Below are 16,930 nucleotides of genomic sequence, written 5' to 3'. Positions count from 1 at the left end.
ACCAATAATTTAAGGTTAATGGGTAGTTTTTTTTCATTGTTGTTGATGTAAATTTATTAATTGTTGTCCATTGTCTTATCCACTGGGATATTTCAATACACGGTATTGGTATATGTTGAAAGAATATCAGCACAAACGTATAACAGGAATGTTGGTGTTTACGGTTTAATATGAAGATAAAAAGAGCATGACATTCTATAAAAGAATGGGAATTAGCGAGTGATAGATAGATACGAAAAAAGATAGATTAGAAAAATATAGAAGAATTTTGTTTTAATAATATTCAAAGAAAACGTAACAGTTAAAAAAAAAGAAATAAATGAAAAAAGGAGAGTGAAAATGAATGAAGATAGACATTAATAAATTAAAAGATAGAAAAAGAGGAAGAAAATAAGAATAAAAATGCATTGGTGATAGGAAAGATAAGGAAAGCAAAAGCACGAGAGACAAAAATGGAAAATGGTAAAATTAATTAATTTTAAAAGGATTCTTTAAAGTTTATCATATCCTCATATCCTATTATATAAATTGGAGAGTTTATCGGTCTGGAGCTAAAGATTTCAATGACTAATGAATGGATTGAGTTCTTCTGTTTAGGAAAGCTTCACATCAGTTTAAGAAACTTTTAGACTATTTTTTTCCCACTTCTTACTGACTCTTTGAATAAAAAAGCTCCTAAATGCTAGGGGCGCAACAGCTAGTGTATCATATTATATGTACAGTACACATAATAAAATTAACAATAAGAATAAATAAAACAAGGATAAATGTGCATAAATAGAGCAACATTAATAATCATTAATATGTACAGTGATTGTGATTAGCTCAAAAAGATTTTAAAATTATTAACAATAATAGTTCTTTGAAATAAATACCTATTGATATCATTAAATTTCAGTTCATCCGTATGGGGAAACTTGATTTTCTCGACTGCTATTTGAGATTGAAGTATCCACAAATTTTTGTGGCAAATCTTCTTGCAAACAATTTTATAATACACTTACGTTATATGGAATTTAATTGACTTCTAAATGAGAGTCTGTTAAATTAAATGATTTTATATCTATTTTACTGTTTCTAATATTGCAATACAAATAAATGTTGTCATCCTTGTTTATGAAATAACTTGTGACTTCTAGGGACTTTTTCTTCCAAGGTATAATAAGGGCGCAAAAAAAGCCTAAAACCATCCCAATTCTTAAATCTTAAAATAAAGGAGCATAGAACCATCCCAAGATCTATGCGACGCCTACTAAAAAGGAGAACTCAACAAGTTCTTTATATTTATCTAAATCTTAAGCTTCAGACAAAAAATCTTAATAATATTTAGGGAAAATTTTATTGGAGGTTTAAAAAAGATACAAGAGTAGCTTCAATCTAAATAAAAAAATAACTGAACCCATTTCACGAATAGGTGATGACATATAAACACAAGAAGAGTTCTAGGGACCTGTAACTGTATAATAACAGCACCTTTACGGGATAGCGATGCTTATTGTCTACTGTCATATTTTGTATGAAACAGCTGTAGAAACTGCTATGTATTTATGTTTTGATATCTCATAGGGCATCTAAAAGAATCGGGTATAAATAGAAAGATAGGTATATAGATAGATAGAAATTTTACAAGATAAACATGAACTAGGAAGTAATAAAAAGAGAGAAAGAGAGAGAGAAAAAAGAGAGAGAAAAAGAGAGAAAAAAGAGAGAGAAAAAGAGAGAAAAAAAAGAGAGAAAAAAAGAGAAAAAAACAATCCTAATCCAATTTTATTTATTTTTATTTCTTTATCTTATTTTAAATATGTGTGAATATCTTTTTATAGCTCACAAATCCCACCCCCCCCCCCCCCCCTCAATTTTTTAAGGGAAACATTTTCGGACACCCCACTGTCTAAATCCTGTGCATGCCAGTGTGTTTATCTATCTATATAAGTAGATGTCGGTGTTATTTAAATCTTTGACTGGATTTAAAAGGCCATTAGATTATATCTAAATAATGTCTTATTTAAACAGACACACAATAGATAGATAAATTATAGATGGATAGATTATAGACCTATGGAAAGACAGTTAGATAGTTAGATCATAGATATATCAATTTAATAAAAAATTGATAGGTTAGATTAGATGTCAGCGATGTCTTAAAAACACAACATTAAAATATATAGTAGATTTAAGATAGATATATAGATAGAATATTGATGAATTGATTAGATAGAAAGATATAGTTTAGATCTAATAGACGTATTATAGATAGATAGGTTTTAAAAAGATGTATATACAGATAAGTAATAGATGAACTAATAGAATGTGAATTGATAGATATTTTAGGTTTCATAATATTTTAATCAAAGAGACATATTAAATAGATATACTATACAGTATACATAGAGTAATAGATAAATTGATAGACATAAAAACCAATGTATAATGAAAGGATTTTTGAAAGGGCTGATTTTTAAAAACGATACTGTTCTACTACACATTAAAGTCACTTTTCATAAAAAAAATTATGATATTCAAATAAATAGATGAATGAAATAACAGATGAAAAATAAACAAGTTTAAGTCTAATAACGTATATTTTATTTCAGGTGTGTGAAAAGCGAAAATTGTTGAGTCCTGACAGTGAAATTAATTGCAGACAACCTGTCCATTACAAATGAACTAAGAAATCTGTGTCTACCCTTCAAAACATTTTATGCAGTGACCATCCGCAGTGTGTGGACAGTAAAACTAATTTGACTAGACACACACAATCACACAGACAAACAAACTTAAAAAGTTTTGCGGCATTTGCCCCCACTGTTTGGGTGAGCACACACACACACACATGCATAGATTTGTGTGAGCACGTGACCAGAATTATGATTAAACAGTGTTCAGATTATGTTTGCCCACCCCCCTCTTCCTGCAATGTTCTTTCTCATAAATAAGACTGAGAAAGATTAGGAGAGAGCAAAAAAAGAAAGAGAGAGAAGGAGAAAGATATAAATAATTGTCAATCAAAGAACATATAACAACAGTGCCGAAGATAGTAAGAAATGAAAAATGTGGCAATCTGTAATCACATAATCGCATCGGGGCAGCAGCATATTGATCTTTAATCAGATGTTTTTGTTCGCCAAGTAGTAGTGTACACTTCCATAGTACTTCCAGTTTACACCGCATGGTTGCACGTGGAATATAAATTAGCAAAAGATTATTCGCGGCATTGAGGCATTGATGCGCTTTTGATTTAAGCATGTGTTGTGAATAAAGAATATTGATGACATCTCTGATAACAAAATATTCAACAATGATGATTCTATTTATGAATGACATTTTATGTATGAGACATGAGAACTTTAAATGAAACCCGACAAAATGGCAACTACCAACCAAAAGAACCAACCGCTGCTGTTATTCTTTCAATGTCCTGGTTTCCTTGATTAAAGAATGTTGTTGATTTTGAATGTTGTCTGTGATATTTCTTCAACAACATATTTTGACAGATACAACCATTCAAGATAGAAGCATCACTATGATTTGAATATTAACCAGGCCTTGGGTATTTCTCATATCTCCACCCCTCCCTTCCTTATCTCCCAAATTTTCCCTGATGTCAATGGTATATGTTATTATAAACTTTTGAGGTGTATGTATTCATAAATGTTGAAAATACATAAATAAGACACGGAAGTAAATAAAACTGGAGCTATTTAAAAATAAAAACAAAGTTCAGCCAACATGTTTGGCTACAGCTATGAGGACCTGCACGGGCATGCCTCATATCCTCCCTATGTCTACAACAGATATCCAAAATATCGTGTGTACCGCCGGAGTGGGTATGAACAGCCTCCATCCTGGTATCCACCAGGTTATGTCCAGATGTATGGTTCTGGCACAAATCTTGAGTCAGGTAACCGTGGCCGCTCAGCAGGGTATCATCTCCACCATAATTATCCTTCGGATGAATTCAGGTCAAGTTCAGCACATGCCCACCTGCCACCTGCTGATGCTGAATATAGTTGGCAGCGAGCTGCAGCAGCAGCTGCCAGGCGGACTCAAAGCTCAGCCCATACTCAGCAGCCATATTATCACAGGTATCAACGAGCCACAGCTCTAGATAGACATGATAGTCATCTATACCCAAATGTTTCAAGCTTTGCAAACCGTTTTAACAATGAATCTTCATTGCCCAATGAAAATATTCATCATGGTCGCCAGCCGCGGCGGGAGGAAAGTCGTTACAACAAGCAGCATCTTCGCAGTTCTTCCTCCAATCACCGCCACCACCAAAAACACGATGAAGAAGTCCGCCAGAACCCCCAAAGAACTAACAGCCGCAGTAAATCTTCTGCGCCTGTGCTACGCCGCGAGTCTAGCCATACCCGCCACAACCAAAACCATTCAAAACATAATGTGCCAGAAAAAGCATCACGTGCCACCCGGGCGGATTCAAACCGCCGTCAGCAGCAGCAGTCAGCATCCGCAAACCGCAACCGCCGCCAGCGCAAAGGCAGCCTTGACTCTGAGGACCTAGTCAAACAATTTGTCCGCCAGCATTCCTCTAGTCACGCGGCTGATCAAGCAAACGGTGATCATGAAAATGGTGATGGAAATGAAAGTGATACTGAAAATGTCAGACAAACTCTCAGTGATAACAAACGCCAGCTCCTGGTGAAAACGCACAATCAACATAATAGTGAAACTTTGGCAGCCCGTCTAGAGCATAACCTTATGAACGGAAGTGATAATAAAAGGATATTTCGGACATATGTTGACGATGAGTTGGTTGATAACCCTATGGGAGTTGTAAGAAAAGTTACGCCCCCGAAGAAACGATGCAGCAACGCTAGCGATGAAAATATAGGTACAAAAATATTAGATGTTGTCATTTTTTAGAAGCAGAGCTAATCTAAAATAAGTTTATATTTTTAAAATGCTTACAAACAATGATAACATTGAAAATAATTATTTTCTTGAATAGAAAAAAACATTTGAAATTGAATCTTTAGCGAAGACTCTCTATAATTGGGGTATCTCTGTCATTTAATAACCAATTCACTAGTGCAAGACCACATTTCAATACACTTGTATCTTAGATACATACAACTAATAATTATTTAGTTTTTATAAAAGTCTCTTTAATTAAAATGTCTAATATTTATTATATCAACATAAGTTTTCGTTATAATTAGACAATCGATTTTATGTCAGGCATGGCCACTTTTGATTAAAGCCAAAAAGTCGACCATTAGAATTTTATATCGGTAGAAGGCCAACAGTTTTAAAAATGTGCATGAGGTTTTAAATAGTTTACTAAATATAATTTCATTAAGGGCGATTCGTTGTTTTTTAAAATGGCTTTTGATAGGTTATTTTAGGTTATATTGGGTTAGGTGATTGCCCCGCAGGGTTAGAGCCCCCTGCAGAGGCTAGAAATAGGAGAAAAGCAACTGTGAAAATACGAAGAAACGCCCCTTAAGGGGCGTTGTCACGAAAGGAACTATACCCAATATTGTTTTTTTTTTTCACATAATAACAACATCTAATATATAAAAAATTCCAGGTTATAAAAATTTTGTGGATCACACGCCTGGCATACACAAGGAATTGAAAGAACGTATTTATAGAACAACAAGTACAACTGAAATCATTTCTCCCACCAGGTCGGAATAAGAATTTATAAAATTATAGAAAAGTTATTGTATGTTGGGGTAGGTTAATTATTACATAAAAATTAGGTAAAAGGAACTGTATCTGTAATCTATCCGTCCACCTGCTCCGAAGGGTCTCAAAAGAAATGTTCCCTAGAGACCTCTAGGGGCAGAAACGCTGGTTTCCCTTTGAAAAAAAAATAACAAATAAGTTTATCTTATATTGAGCTATTTAAATTTTTCTGAAGAATTTAGTTACTAATACAAATGGTAGGGTCAGTGTCTTAAAAACAAATAAAAATCAAGGATGGAAAAATATTGAATCTGGCCCACAAACATTCTTCTCTGGATAAAAAAAGTATTTGTGATTCTTATATAGGGCCCCACAGATTTAGATTAACCGCTGTTTTTGAAATAAAAAAATTAATTGAGGGGTGGGGGGTGTGGTTCTTAAAAATAGGTATGAGTGAAAGCACCATCCGAAAAGATTGACAAACTTTTTCAGAGGAATTTGAAAAAAATCTACCTCTTATCTTTAATAGCAGAGAAGGTAATTAAGTTCTTTAACAAATTATTGACGGAATATTCAAACAATATTTAAAACTTGTTATGAATCTTAATCCTTATTCCTGAAAAATTAGGCATAATTATAACAGCGGAGATATTTATTCAACATCAACAAATGAACCAAAGTCACAACAAACCCCAGAGACAAAGGTTATTACAATTAAAAAGTTTTATATTTTGTGTAGTTTAAAGTAATTGGATGTTAATCTGTGTGAATATAGTTTCTCTATTATTAAGGTATTTCTGACGACCGGCCGTTTATCCATCGTCATTAAAAATTACTAGGTTTCGTGATGTTAATGGGCTAGCTTTCATAATAATTTTGAATTTATAACTTACTGTTCTTTTTTAAAGAGACAATTTAACTACTTAACTTTTTGGCTATGATACTTTAAAACAAAACTTAAATCAAAACAAATAAAGATTACTGTCCATTTACCTAAGGTCCATTAATGATTTATCTAAATCATTATAATTTTATATACTTATGAATTTATTTAAATCAAAGAATAACCTTTAACTTTTTTCTCAGTATCGCGTAATCAGCGAGCTACTCCCCGCCCAAACCAAACAAATACACGAGGTCATCCTAAAAGCTTCTGGTGTTGCCAACGAAAACCGCCGGCTCCGTCGCGGTTCATCCAACAACAGTGCCGCCGAAATCATCCTGGACGTGGAAAGTCTCCAGGAAGACATTGCCAGCAGCCGAGGTTCGAGCCGTAACGGTGGAAGCCGTCCGCCGTCCCGGCGGCTGAGCCGCAATGGCAACACAAGTGATGGCGGTTCGTGTACGTGTTATCAGTGCAACAGTTATGGTGATTTGGCCGGGGCCGCTGGTGGTTTTACCACCTCAGGCGGCGGCGGTGGGCATAATAAAAACAGCGGGGGACGGCGGAAAACGTCTAAAACGTCAATGATAGCGGATGAGAATAGTAATCTTGTTGTCAATACAGGTAAAGATCCTTTGAAGAAAAAGTATAAGCAGTTCTTAAAAAAAATTTATATAATTTTTTGAATATTTATATAATAATTTATATTTTCATAGTTTGTAATTTGAAAGCTTTTATTAATGATATGTTGTAAAATTTATTGATAAAATGTCATTTATAAAGATTCTCAATTAATTCACTATTTGATACAGGCAAATGGATTCGTAAAAGCAGGGTTGTGCTAGAATTTGGGTTAGTCTGTACGTCCGCACTTAGGTCTTTTACGAATAACTCTTATTGTATGTTGAAGTATGTTCGAATTTTACATCAAAGTTGTGTTAAAACTGTTCAAACTTTTCAACCACTAATCCTACGCTACAAGGGGTATTATTGTGTATTATTGAACATTATTTTATCGACCATTGTCTTTTCCCTTTAGATCCCTGGTATTACTCTAGCAAAAAAAACATACAAAAATGAACTTCTTTATATTTGAACATAAAATTCACAATTTGATTCATAAAATTTTCTCTATTTTTAATATATTACAATATACTGATGCGATTCTCCTGGATATAGACTTCCTTGTTGGATTAGCATCATGATTATAATCCTTATTTCATGAAATACTAACGAGAGATTATTCAATAATCCTATAAATTTTATTATTATTTTTGATTTTTCTCATTTATCTATATTTATGATTTTACAAATTATGTTAAACAATATTTTATTGTTATTGTGATTATCTCTTTTTTCTAAACGAGCGGCTGCGCCCCTCACCCGCATCTAGGGGGTCTGTATTTGAAGTCGTAGGAAAGATCAGAAAGATAGCACAAAACATGCTTAGACCTAAATCTAAAAATAAAATCTCTCTCTCTATCTCTCTCTCTCTCTCTCTCTCTCTCTCTCTCTCTCTCTCTCTCTCTCTCTCTCTCTCTCTCTCTCTCTCTCTCTCTCTCTCTCTCTCTCTCTCTCTCTCTCTCTCTCTCTGTCTTTCTTTTTCCTATAAATAATTTTCCCATAAAATTAGGTTACCTCGCAAAGCAATACAAATTGTACAATCAATTTTGAATGGATAAGCTTTCTACAAAATGGTTTTTATTATACATGAAAATAAGCTATTTGCACTATTTAAAGCCAATATTTTTTTTAAAAGCCCACCCTCAAAAATTATTTATGGGTCAAATTCAATTTTACTTAGGGGGATCATCATCCCCCTTAAAGGATTTTTGGGGGTAAAACTCCCATTTAGTCGCCTTGTATATGCTGTTAGTTTCTTTAATAATACTTATATATAATTCATTGGATAAATTTTAAATATGGAAAGAGATGAGATAAGGAAATTGTAAGTACACTCTTAAGGGTGGGAAAAAAAGTGTTTTAACTTTGTAAGACGATTCTTTTAATAATGATAGTGAAAAAATCAAAAGTGGATAATATAATTCTTAACTTTTCCACTTACAGAGAAAGTAAGTTTTTAGATGGCTCTTGAGGGTGGGAAAATGGCGGTTAAACTTTTCAGACGATTCATTTTACAATTATTAGAAAAATAAATTTAAAAGAAGGTATTTGAGAGTGTTTTAACTTTATAAGCGATTCTTTTCTCTAATTATAGAGGACATAAATTGTTAGTTTTTTTTTATAATAGATACATTTTAAACCAGATTTAATTTGTTCCTTCTCATCAATGCCTACTATATAACTTGATTAGCCCTATTCTTTTATTAAATCAACTTTTAAAAAAATTTATTTAAAACCCTGTGGGAAGCACTAACCTAGCGAGGCAATAACCCTTACTTAACCTTACCTAGCCTAACCTAAGTTATAATAGGTTTTGCATTTTTTTTTCTTTTCAGATTTCTGCTTTATTACAAGAACTTAACAAATTTAGACTTATCTTTAAGAGGTACTTTATGCCTAAAATGGACAATTTCAACTAAAGTAAATCTAAAATCTTAACATCTATACTACTCTTTGAGGCTGGGTATTTAGGACAAGTCAGTTATTTTAAAACTCAGATAAAGGTTTTGTGATTTGAACATGATTTAAAATTAGAAACAGATTTGCTCTCTTTTTCTCTCTCATTTTCTCTTTCTCTCTTCCTCTTTATCTCTCTCTCTCTCTTCCTCTCTATCTCTCTCTCTCTCTCTCTCTCTCTCTCCCTCTCTCTCGCTCTCTCCCTCTCTCTCTCTCTCTCTCTCTCTCTCTCTCTCTCTTTTCCTTTCTCTCTCCCTCTATCTTTACATCTAACTTTTCCTGATCTGAACTAAGCTACATCAAAAAAATATATCTTCGTAAGCAATAAGCATTTAAATAAAAAACTATGCATAAAATATTTTACTAAATTTGTCTATACTGTTCATTCAGAACTGCAACGCAGAAAATTTGTATGACTATTATATAAAGTAGTAAGTTTTATTGTCTGTGCATAAGATCTAGCTGACCACTGAACCGATTGAGTTTTATAAAAGCTTTACATAGAACAGAATTTAAGTCTGGGAATAAGTATGGTTCTTTTTTCTGCTTCATTTCCTCACCTTAAAGTACAAAGCTCATGTATTCTAGGGACGCAGCCGCTAGTATGATGTTGTTTCCAAGATTACCAAATACTTTTGTGCCTTTTAAAAGGATTTTTAACATAAACTCGTCGAGCCAAAAGTAAATAAAGACAGTAGTATATTTGGGCGAAATTTCTCAAACACTTTCAAGACAAGTTGTATTTTCATAATGGATATAAAATGTACGTGGATATTTTGCCAGGGGGAACATAGAACTCATTTATTGGTCAGGTCGTTCATCCAGTAGGTGGGGATGGGATGGGGCAAAGGGAGTAGATGGGGGTATCGTTATTTTAGCCCGCAGCCAGTTTCACTTTATTAGAGAACATAAAAATTTAGTGCAACATACAAGTAAAAATGTATGCTTTATTTTGATAAAGGATCTGCTATTGATCCATCCCTGTATCTCCTATTGTTGAAGATATTAAAATAAAATTTTATTTTACCTATAAAGTATCTTCAAGTCAGCGCGGTGATAGGAACAAATATTGAACAATTTTTATCATGCATTGTTGGTTGTTGGTGTTGAAATTAAAATCCAACTAATTTAAGAATTTAGCTAAATTTATACTGGGAAATATTCTAGGTATGCTACATTGCACTGGTAGTTTAATTTATCTGCCATTGTCAATGTTTTCAAAAAAATTGTCTTTTCTCGCTTGTTTGTTAATTGATTTAGGTTAGATTATGTAAGGTTATGTTGGGTTGGAACAAAAAACACCCCCCCCCCCCCCCCCTATTATTTTTAATTTATTTAAAAATAAGGTTGGGGGAGGGGTTGTACTGCTCAAAAGGCCCTTTGAGGCAAAGTACCCTCTTGTCTTTTCCCTCTCTAGGATACGCAAACATTAAGAAATTAAAATGTATTAAAATTACCTAACATCTTTCCCTATTCCCCAGGGAGGGGAGAAACATTAAACTATAAGTTTCATTAATACTTAAAGATTAATACCCACGTTATGTTATTCGTTGGTTTAAAAACTGTAGGTGCTTTTATTGAATTTTGATTGGTTGGTTTTATAACATTAAGTTTATTCTACAGAAAGGGGTAATTTTGATTATCATCATTGTAAATGTATATCCATTAATTTATGGTTGATATTCTTATTCGCCAAGATCCCTGTGAATCTCCAATACCAAATAAAATATCATAACTGTCTTAAAAATTAATATGATGAAAAACAAGGATGGGCTACTTTCAAAACAATATTTATCAAAACTGTATTGAATAATAACGGGGGATAAGAAAATAAGAATTGAATTATTGTACACATCTTTCTTCCCTCAATATGGATCTTAGACAAAGTAGCCTCGGACAAAGTAGCCTCCTGACAAAGTAATCTCCTAATGAAAGTAGCCTCCACTGTTTATAAATGTCCTGGCCGCAGCACTAGGCCCCCTGGCCTGCCTAGCAGCGGGCGCTCGGGCCCCTAGCCTATAATCTTAACCTAACCTAACCTAAACATTTTAGACTACTTTATTCTAGAGACTACTTTGTCCGTAGACTACTTTGTCCAAGGCTACTTTATCCAAGATCCCTCAATATGTGTATGTATACAAAAGGCAGAATATCACACAATGATGATAAACAAAATAACCTATTCTTCAGATTAAAAGTCTTGGTTGAAAGTTTTGACACTGTCAGGTTTACCAAACCAATCACGATTTGATAAAAGTACCCAAAGTTTAAAGCCAAAGTATGAAAGAGTGAGTTTATAAAATTGTTGGTATTATCATAATTTACACTCCAATGTCCCTTCCCTGCCGGTTTTGTAAAAATAAAAAAATATTAGGGTAAATCAATGTATATTTCCTTTATCATGCCAGATACACTATAATGCTATATAAAAAAGATTAATAAAACAAATTGTAGAGTAGCTTTGAATAAATAAATATTCAACATTTTCAACAATAAGCGATTTTAGGAAGGGAAGAAAATTCTAAAAAAAAATAATATTATAAAAGGACAGATAAAATTTCTTTGAAAACAAAAAAAATATTGCAAGATAATTATTTTTTTATGGCTTCTTTCTCTTCCATCAATTTTTAAATATTAAATTCTTAGACAGCTGGTTGATATTTGATGAATGAAAGGGTTGTAAATTATTTTGATAACCATATAATCAAGGCATAATTTGTATGTTTTATGAGGATGAAAACATTTTCTTTTTTCTATTATACATGTCTCGACTTTATAGCAGACATTGTGCCTTTTAATAGGGGGGATTTGGTCAATAATTTACCTACAAAACATTGGCTTCTAACAGAGGTGGGGTGAGGAAGCCCCCCTCCCAACCCCCCAAGGGGGCTAAAATGGGCATTAATTTACCCCCCGTATTGTATTTTGTGTACGTGACGTTATTATGGACATTATTATAGGTAGATAGATAAATAACAAGGAATACATTTTTCAGCATAGCAAAAAAAAACAGACAAAAACCGATATAAAGTATTTTTTATAATATTTCAAGAGTTTTACCTAGGATAAAGGACATTGAATTAAACTTCCCCCTATTCTTATTTCTTTAATTCTGCTTTTGCATACATAGGTTAACATTGTAGTAGATAGTTGGATAAATGAATAGAGACGAAGTAGGATTATGGACAATATAATAACAATCAAATATCTTATAGAGAAGCTTCGCTTGAAATGAATAGATAGATGGATAAATAGAGACGTGATGTAATTATGTCCAAAATGATACATGAATATTTTAATTTAATGATTACCCAACACACACACAAACACACACACGCACAATCACACACACAACAACAAAAAGGATAGGAAAAAATGATAAAAAAATCTAAAAGTAGATAAATAGATAGAAAGATAAGTAGATAGATTGCCAGATAGGAAATTAAGAAGTAAAACAGAAAGAATAGTTATTTCTCGCATCGTATTATAAACGGCTTTCCGCGGATATAAAAATGTACAATTATAAGATTAAAACCAGTTTTTTTAGCCCCGAGATGCCGAAGGCACGGGCTAAAAAAACTGGTTTCAATCTTATGATTGTACATTTTTATATTCGTAGAAAGCTGATTATAATACGGTGCTAGACATAGTTTTTTCGTATGGATGAGAACCGGTTCCTATCTACCGGATTTGAATGAATACGAGAAAATAGTTTATAATGAAACCCAACGTTTTCTCATTATTTGTCTTAAATAAACTTATGGAACTTTTATTCTTTAACTTTACAACCAATTATAAAGAAAGGGGGTTATTTTGATTATCATCATTAAGATGGATAAGATACAGTCAAGTATATGTATTGGAAGAAAGTGAGATAGTCAGGGATCTTAAGTTGCAACACAATGGACTATTAATTGATATACATATTTAATGAGAGCCCCTTCTGTAGATGAAAAGTAATGGTAAAAAGTTTAATCACAACTAGTTTGTAAATATACAATAAAGATGCTCTAAAAATGTTTTGAGCCTATGAATAAGATACCTTGGTAATAAAACTTTTGGTACAAATATCATTAACAGTCCGTTGACCCCCCCCCCCCCCTCCACCCTAAAAATTATAAACAATGATCTAGTACATAGGCTTAAATATTATTTTTTTAATATAAAAGGATTTATTTATATTTATATTATAAATTAATAACAAGATTGCATGGTATTAATACAGTAATTAATATATCATAAATTACAGACCATTTTTTGTTATTAATTAATCTATCTATCTTTCTAGTGGCGAAGCTACTCAATAATTTATCAATATAAGTCTTTTTAATCGTATGTTCACTTATGACTAAAACGTCGGTGCTTTCCCTCAAAGTTCCTAACCAATACCTAAACCCAAATATAAGGTATAACAAGTGAAATAAATCTAAAATAATATCTGGGGGCAAACGGAGAGGTCGTCAATTTTACGATATGTTGCTCCCCAACGATAGCTGAAAATCACGTATAGGTTTCGTGATTTTTTTTCGAATTGATTTCGTTATTGGTATAAGCTGACCTAAACCCCACCTCCTTCATTTTCAAAATAAATTATGGTGGGAGGAGTAGTCTTTTAAGCCTAGCTTCAACTGGGAACCCCCCAACCTTTTAGGTGCCATAACCATAAAGGGTTCTAATGTTAGAGGGTCTTTGTTGTCGCTAGGCTCTTTGAGGAAAAGCACTAAAAAAGTTTGAAAAGGTGTAACTACGAGTACGACTTGACTAGGAAATTCGAGGGAAACCGCTTAACTTTTTGATTTGCTTTGACACAAAAATATAATTTACAATGATTTATTGGCATTTCTGCCCAAATTACCTACTATTGTGAATATTTTTTCTCTTCTTTTAAGCTTATTTCGGCTTGTTGTAGCTACGCTTCATAAATACAAAGTTTTCCTTGTTTATTTACGTTTAATTAATCAAGCTATCTATTTTTTGTCGGAATCTGTCTTATTTTCAGTTTTTAACAATTTCCAATTTGCTTCATATTAACCCCCTTTTTGATATGCATGTCAGTTGGTCCATCTTTGTCATTGGTTGCGCAATTACTTTATAACAAAGAATATAAAATAAACGTGAAAAAATTTACGTTATTTTAGGTTGCTATCATGGACATCACTTATTAGTAGGACATCATTAGGAGGGGAGGAGATGGGGTTGATGGGAGGGGGGATCGTTATTTTAGCCTTCTACAAGTTTCATTTTATTAAATTACATGATAATTTCGTGTAATATCCAAGAAATAGTAAATCCATTTCTATAACTATGTACAGCAATAGGTATTTTTGCGCGTCTAAAAAATAAAAATTGCAATATCTTCTTAGAATCAAATTTTCAATAGGATATATCAAACTGTTTTAAGTTAAAGCAGGAATCTTTTTTAGATTTCGTCAAAAATAAGGCCTATAAAACAATGCCATGTTTGTCTATTATTTTTGAATTTAGTTATATTTTCGGGTATAGTCCTTTTCACGACATCCCTCCATAAGGAGCGATTCTTCGTATTTTAAAATGGCTTTTTATAGGTTATTTTAGGTTAGGTTAGGTTATATTGTGTTAGGTGATTGCCCCACAGGGTTAGGTAATTGGCCCCGCAGGGTTAGAGCCCCCCGCAGGGGCTAGAAATAGGAGAAAAGCTACTGTGAAAAATACGAATAATCGCTCCTTATGGAGGGATGTCGTGGAAAGGACTATACCCATATTTTCTTTAGATTTCCAGGCGTCCAGCGCAGTAATGTATGTCTTTTTGCAAAAGTAATAGTATGAATTTGAGGGTAGTTCAAACAGGGGGGATTGGAATTAAAGAGTAATACATCCAAAATATATTAGAAGTTTTAATTTTGTTTTATTCTTTTTATCGATGTTGTCAATCGTGTTTAAGACTTTATTACTCTAATTTTAATATTTTTTAACACTAAGATATTTTACCTACTGCTATATAAGATAGAATGATTGATCCATGAGCAGCCACTAAATAACTTAATTTGTCTGTCTATTTTGTGTTTGCTCCGCTACCTTTTAATGTTATCAACCCTGTCTAGGATCTTATTACTCTAATCCTAATATCTATTATTTCAACACTAAGCTATTTTTAATTACATATGAAATTATTAAATAACAGACCATATAAACAACAAGGACGTGTATGTCTAAAAATCGCGAAGCCATAACTAGGTTCATTTTGGTTAAACAATGACAATTGTTTACATAGTAAAGCTTCACTATTAAATATAATAAATTAGTAATCTAATGAATATTAGTATAACAAAGTAGTTTTTGATTTGTTTTCAATCCTGTACAAGTCTATGTACGTTCGAGACAATTTGTAGTGAGTATTGTACTTTATAAACACGAAAGTATTTTGTTGGCGGAATGGCAACCATAATGACAAACCACCGCACATTGGGGCAAATCAACCAAAAAGGGGATTTAATTATTTAGTACCCTTAAAATTCATCTCACAAAAATTTCATTTTATACTTTTTTGTAGGTAATTTAACAACAAACAAATTCGCTTTTATGTTTTTTTCTGTCATTTGAAAGGAACATGGAGATAAAGGTCATTTTATAAAGGTAGATAGAAAATTACCAGATTAACCCCTCCCAAAATGGCCCCCCCTTACCCTATCCATCTATCTATCCATCAATCTATCCATCTATCTTTCCATATATCTATCCATCTGTCTATCCATCTGTCTATCCATCTGTCTATCCATCTATCTATCAATCTATCTATCCATCTATCTATCCATCTATCTATCCATCTTTCTATCCATCTATCTATCCATCTATCTATCCAGCTATCTATCCATTTATCTATCCATCTATCTATCCATCTATCTATCCATCTATCTATCCATCTATCTATCCATCTATCTATCCATCTATCTATCCATCTATCTATCCATCTATCTATCCATCTATCTATCCATCTATCTATCCATCTGTATATCCATCTATATATCGATCCATCTATCTATCCATCAACTATTCATCTCTTTATCGATCAATTATCAATTTATCCATCCATCAATCTATCCCTCTATCTATCCATCCATCTATCCATCTGTCTATCCATTTACTTATCTATCTATCCATATATCTATTCATCTACCTATCCATCTATCTATCCATCAACTATCTTGAATTTCGTGTTTAAAATGTCTAATTAGGGGTTTTGGTTATCAGAGAAAATTTTTTAGTAGCGCAGCTACCCTATCACTAGCTTTTTGGGCCCTTTAAAGTGTAACTAGGTTAATTGTAGTCCGATTTTAGTGTTCAAAGTGTCAAATTTGGGGTCATGGAATTCATTTTAGTAGGAGGGGAGGGGATGGTGTAAATGGGGGTGGATGGGGATCCTTATTTTAGCAAGCTACAAGTTTCACTTTATTTTTATGTTTAATAAATCCATTATAAATGTGGGCATGATTAACATAAATTTTTATTAACTAATATCTATATTTATAATGATGTTATGATTTTTGTTTACTGTTTATATGTATACTAGCGGCTTCGCCCCTAGCCTCTAGGGGATTTGCCCCAAGAGGTAATTAAGCAAGGATGACAACATCCATGAAAGAAGCGAAGCTCTGAAATGGAAGGACAAACGAACATTAACACTTGTGAAGTGTCAGAACTGAATATTAATGCATGTCTATACAAAATTGTAATTAAAACTGATTAAATACATGTTACTGTTTAAGGACATACTGACGTTTTTAGGACTTGATTATAGAGATGCTTCGCTTATAACAATAGACGTAATTGAAATAG

The 16,930-nt window shown here is 32.8% G+C and overlaps 1 protein-coding gene across 1 annotated transcript in view; it reads left to right on the top strand.

The window, feature by feature from the left end:
• Positions 1-16,930, top strand: part of LOC145327230 (uncharacterized) — a 379,853-nt gene that overhangs the window by 198,897 nt on the left and 164,026 nt on the right. The window contains exons 2-5 of the mRNA XM_080170817.1: positions 2,595-4,855; positions 5,555-5,654; positions 6,284-6,359; positions 6,742-7,162. Coding sequence (XP_080026943.1) covers positions 3,730-4,855; positions 5,555-5,654; positions 6,284-6,359; positions 6,742-7,162 — 1,723 coding nt within the window. The 5' untranslated portion in view covers positions 2,595-3,729. The remainder of the gene's footprint in view (positions 1-2,594; positions 4,856-5,554; positions 5,655-6,283; positions 6,360-6,741; positions 7,163-16,930) is intronic.

Source organism: Acartia tonsa, chromosome 1, assembly GCF_053477335.1.
Source record: "Acartia tonsa isolate MP-2025a chromosome 1, ASM5347733v1, whole genome shotgun sequence".
Taxonomy (NCBI): Eukaryota; Metazoa; Arthropoda; class Copepoda; order Calanoida; family Acartiidae; genus Acartia; species Acartia tonsa.
This window is presented reverse-complemented; position numbering and strand designations above follow the sequence as displayed.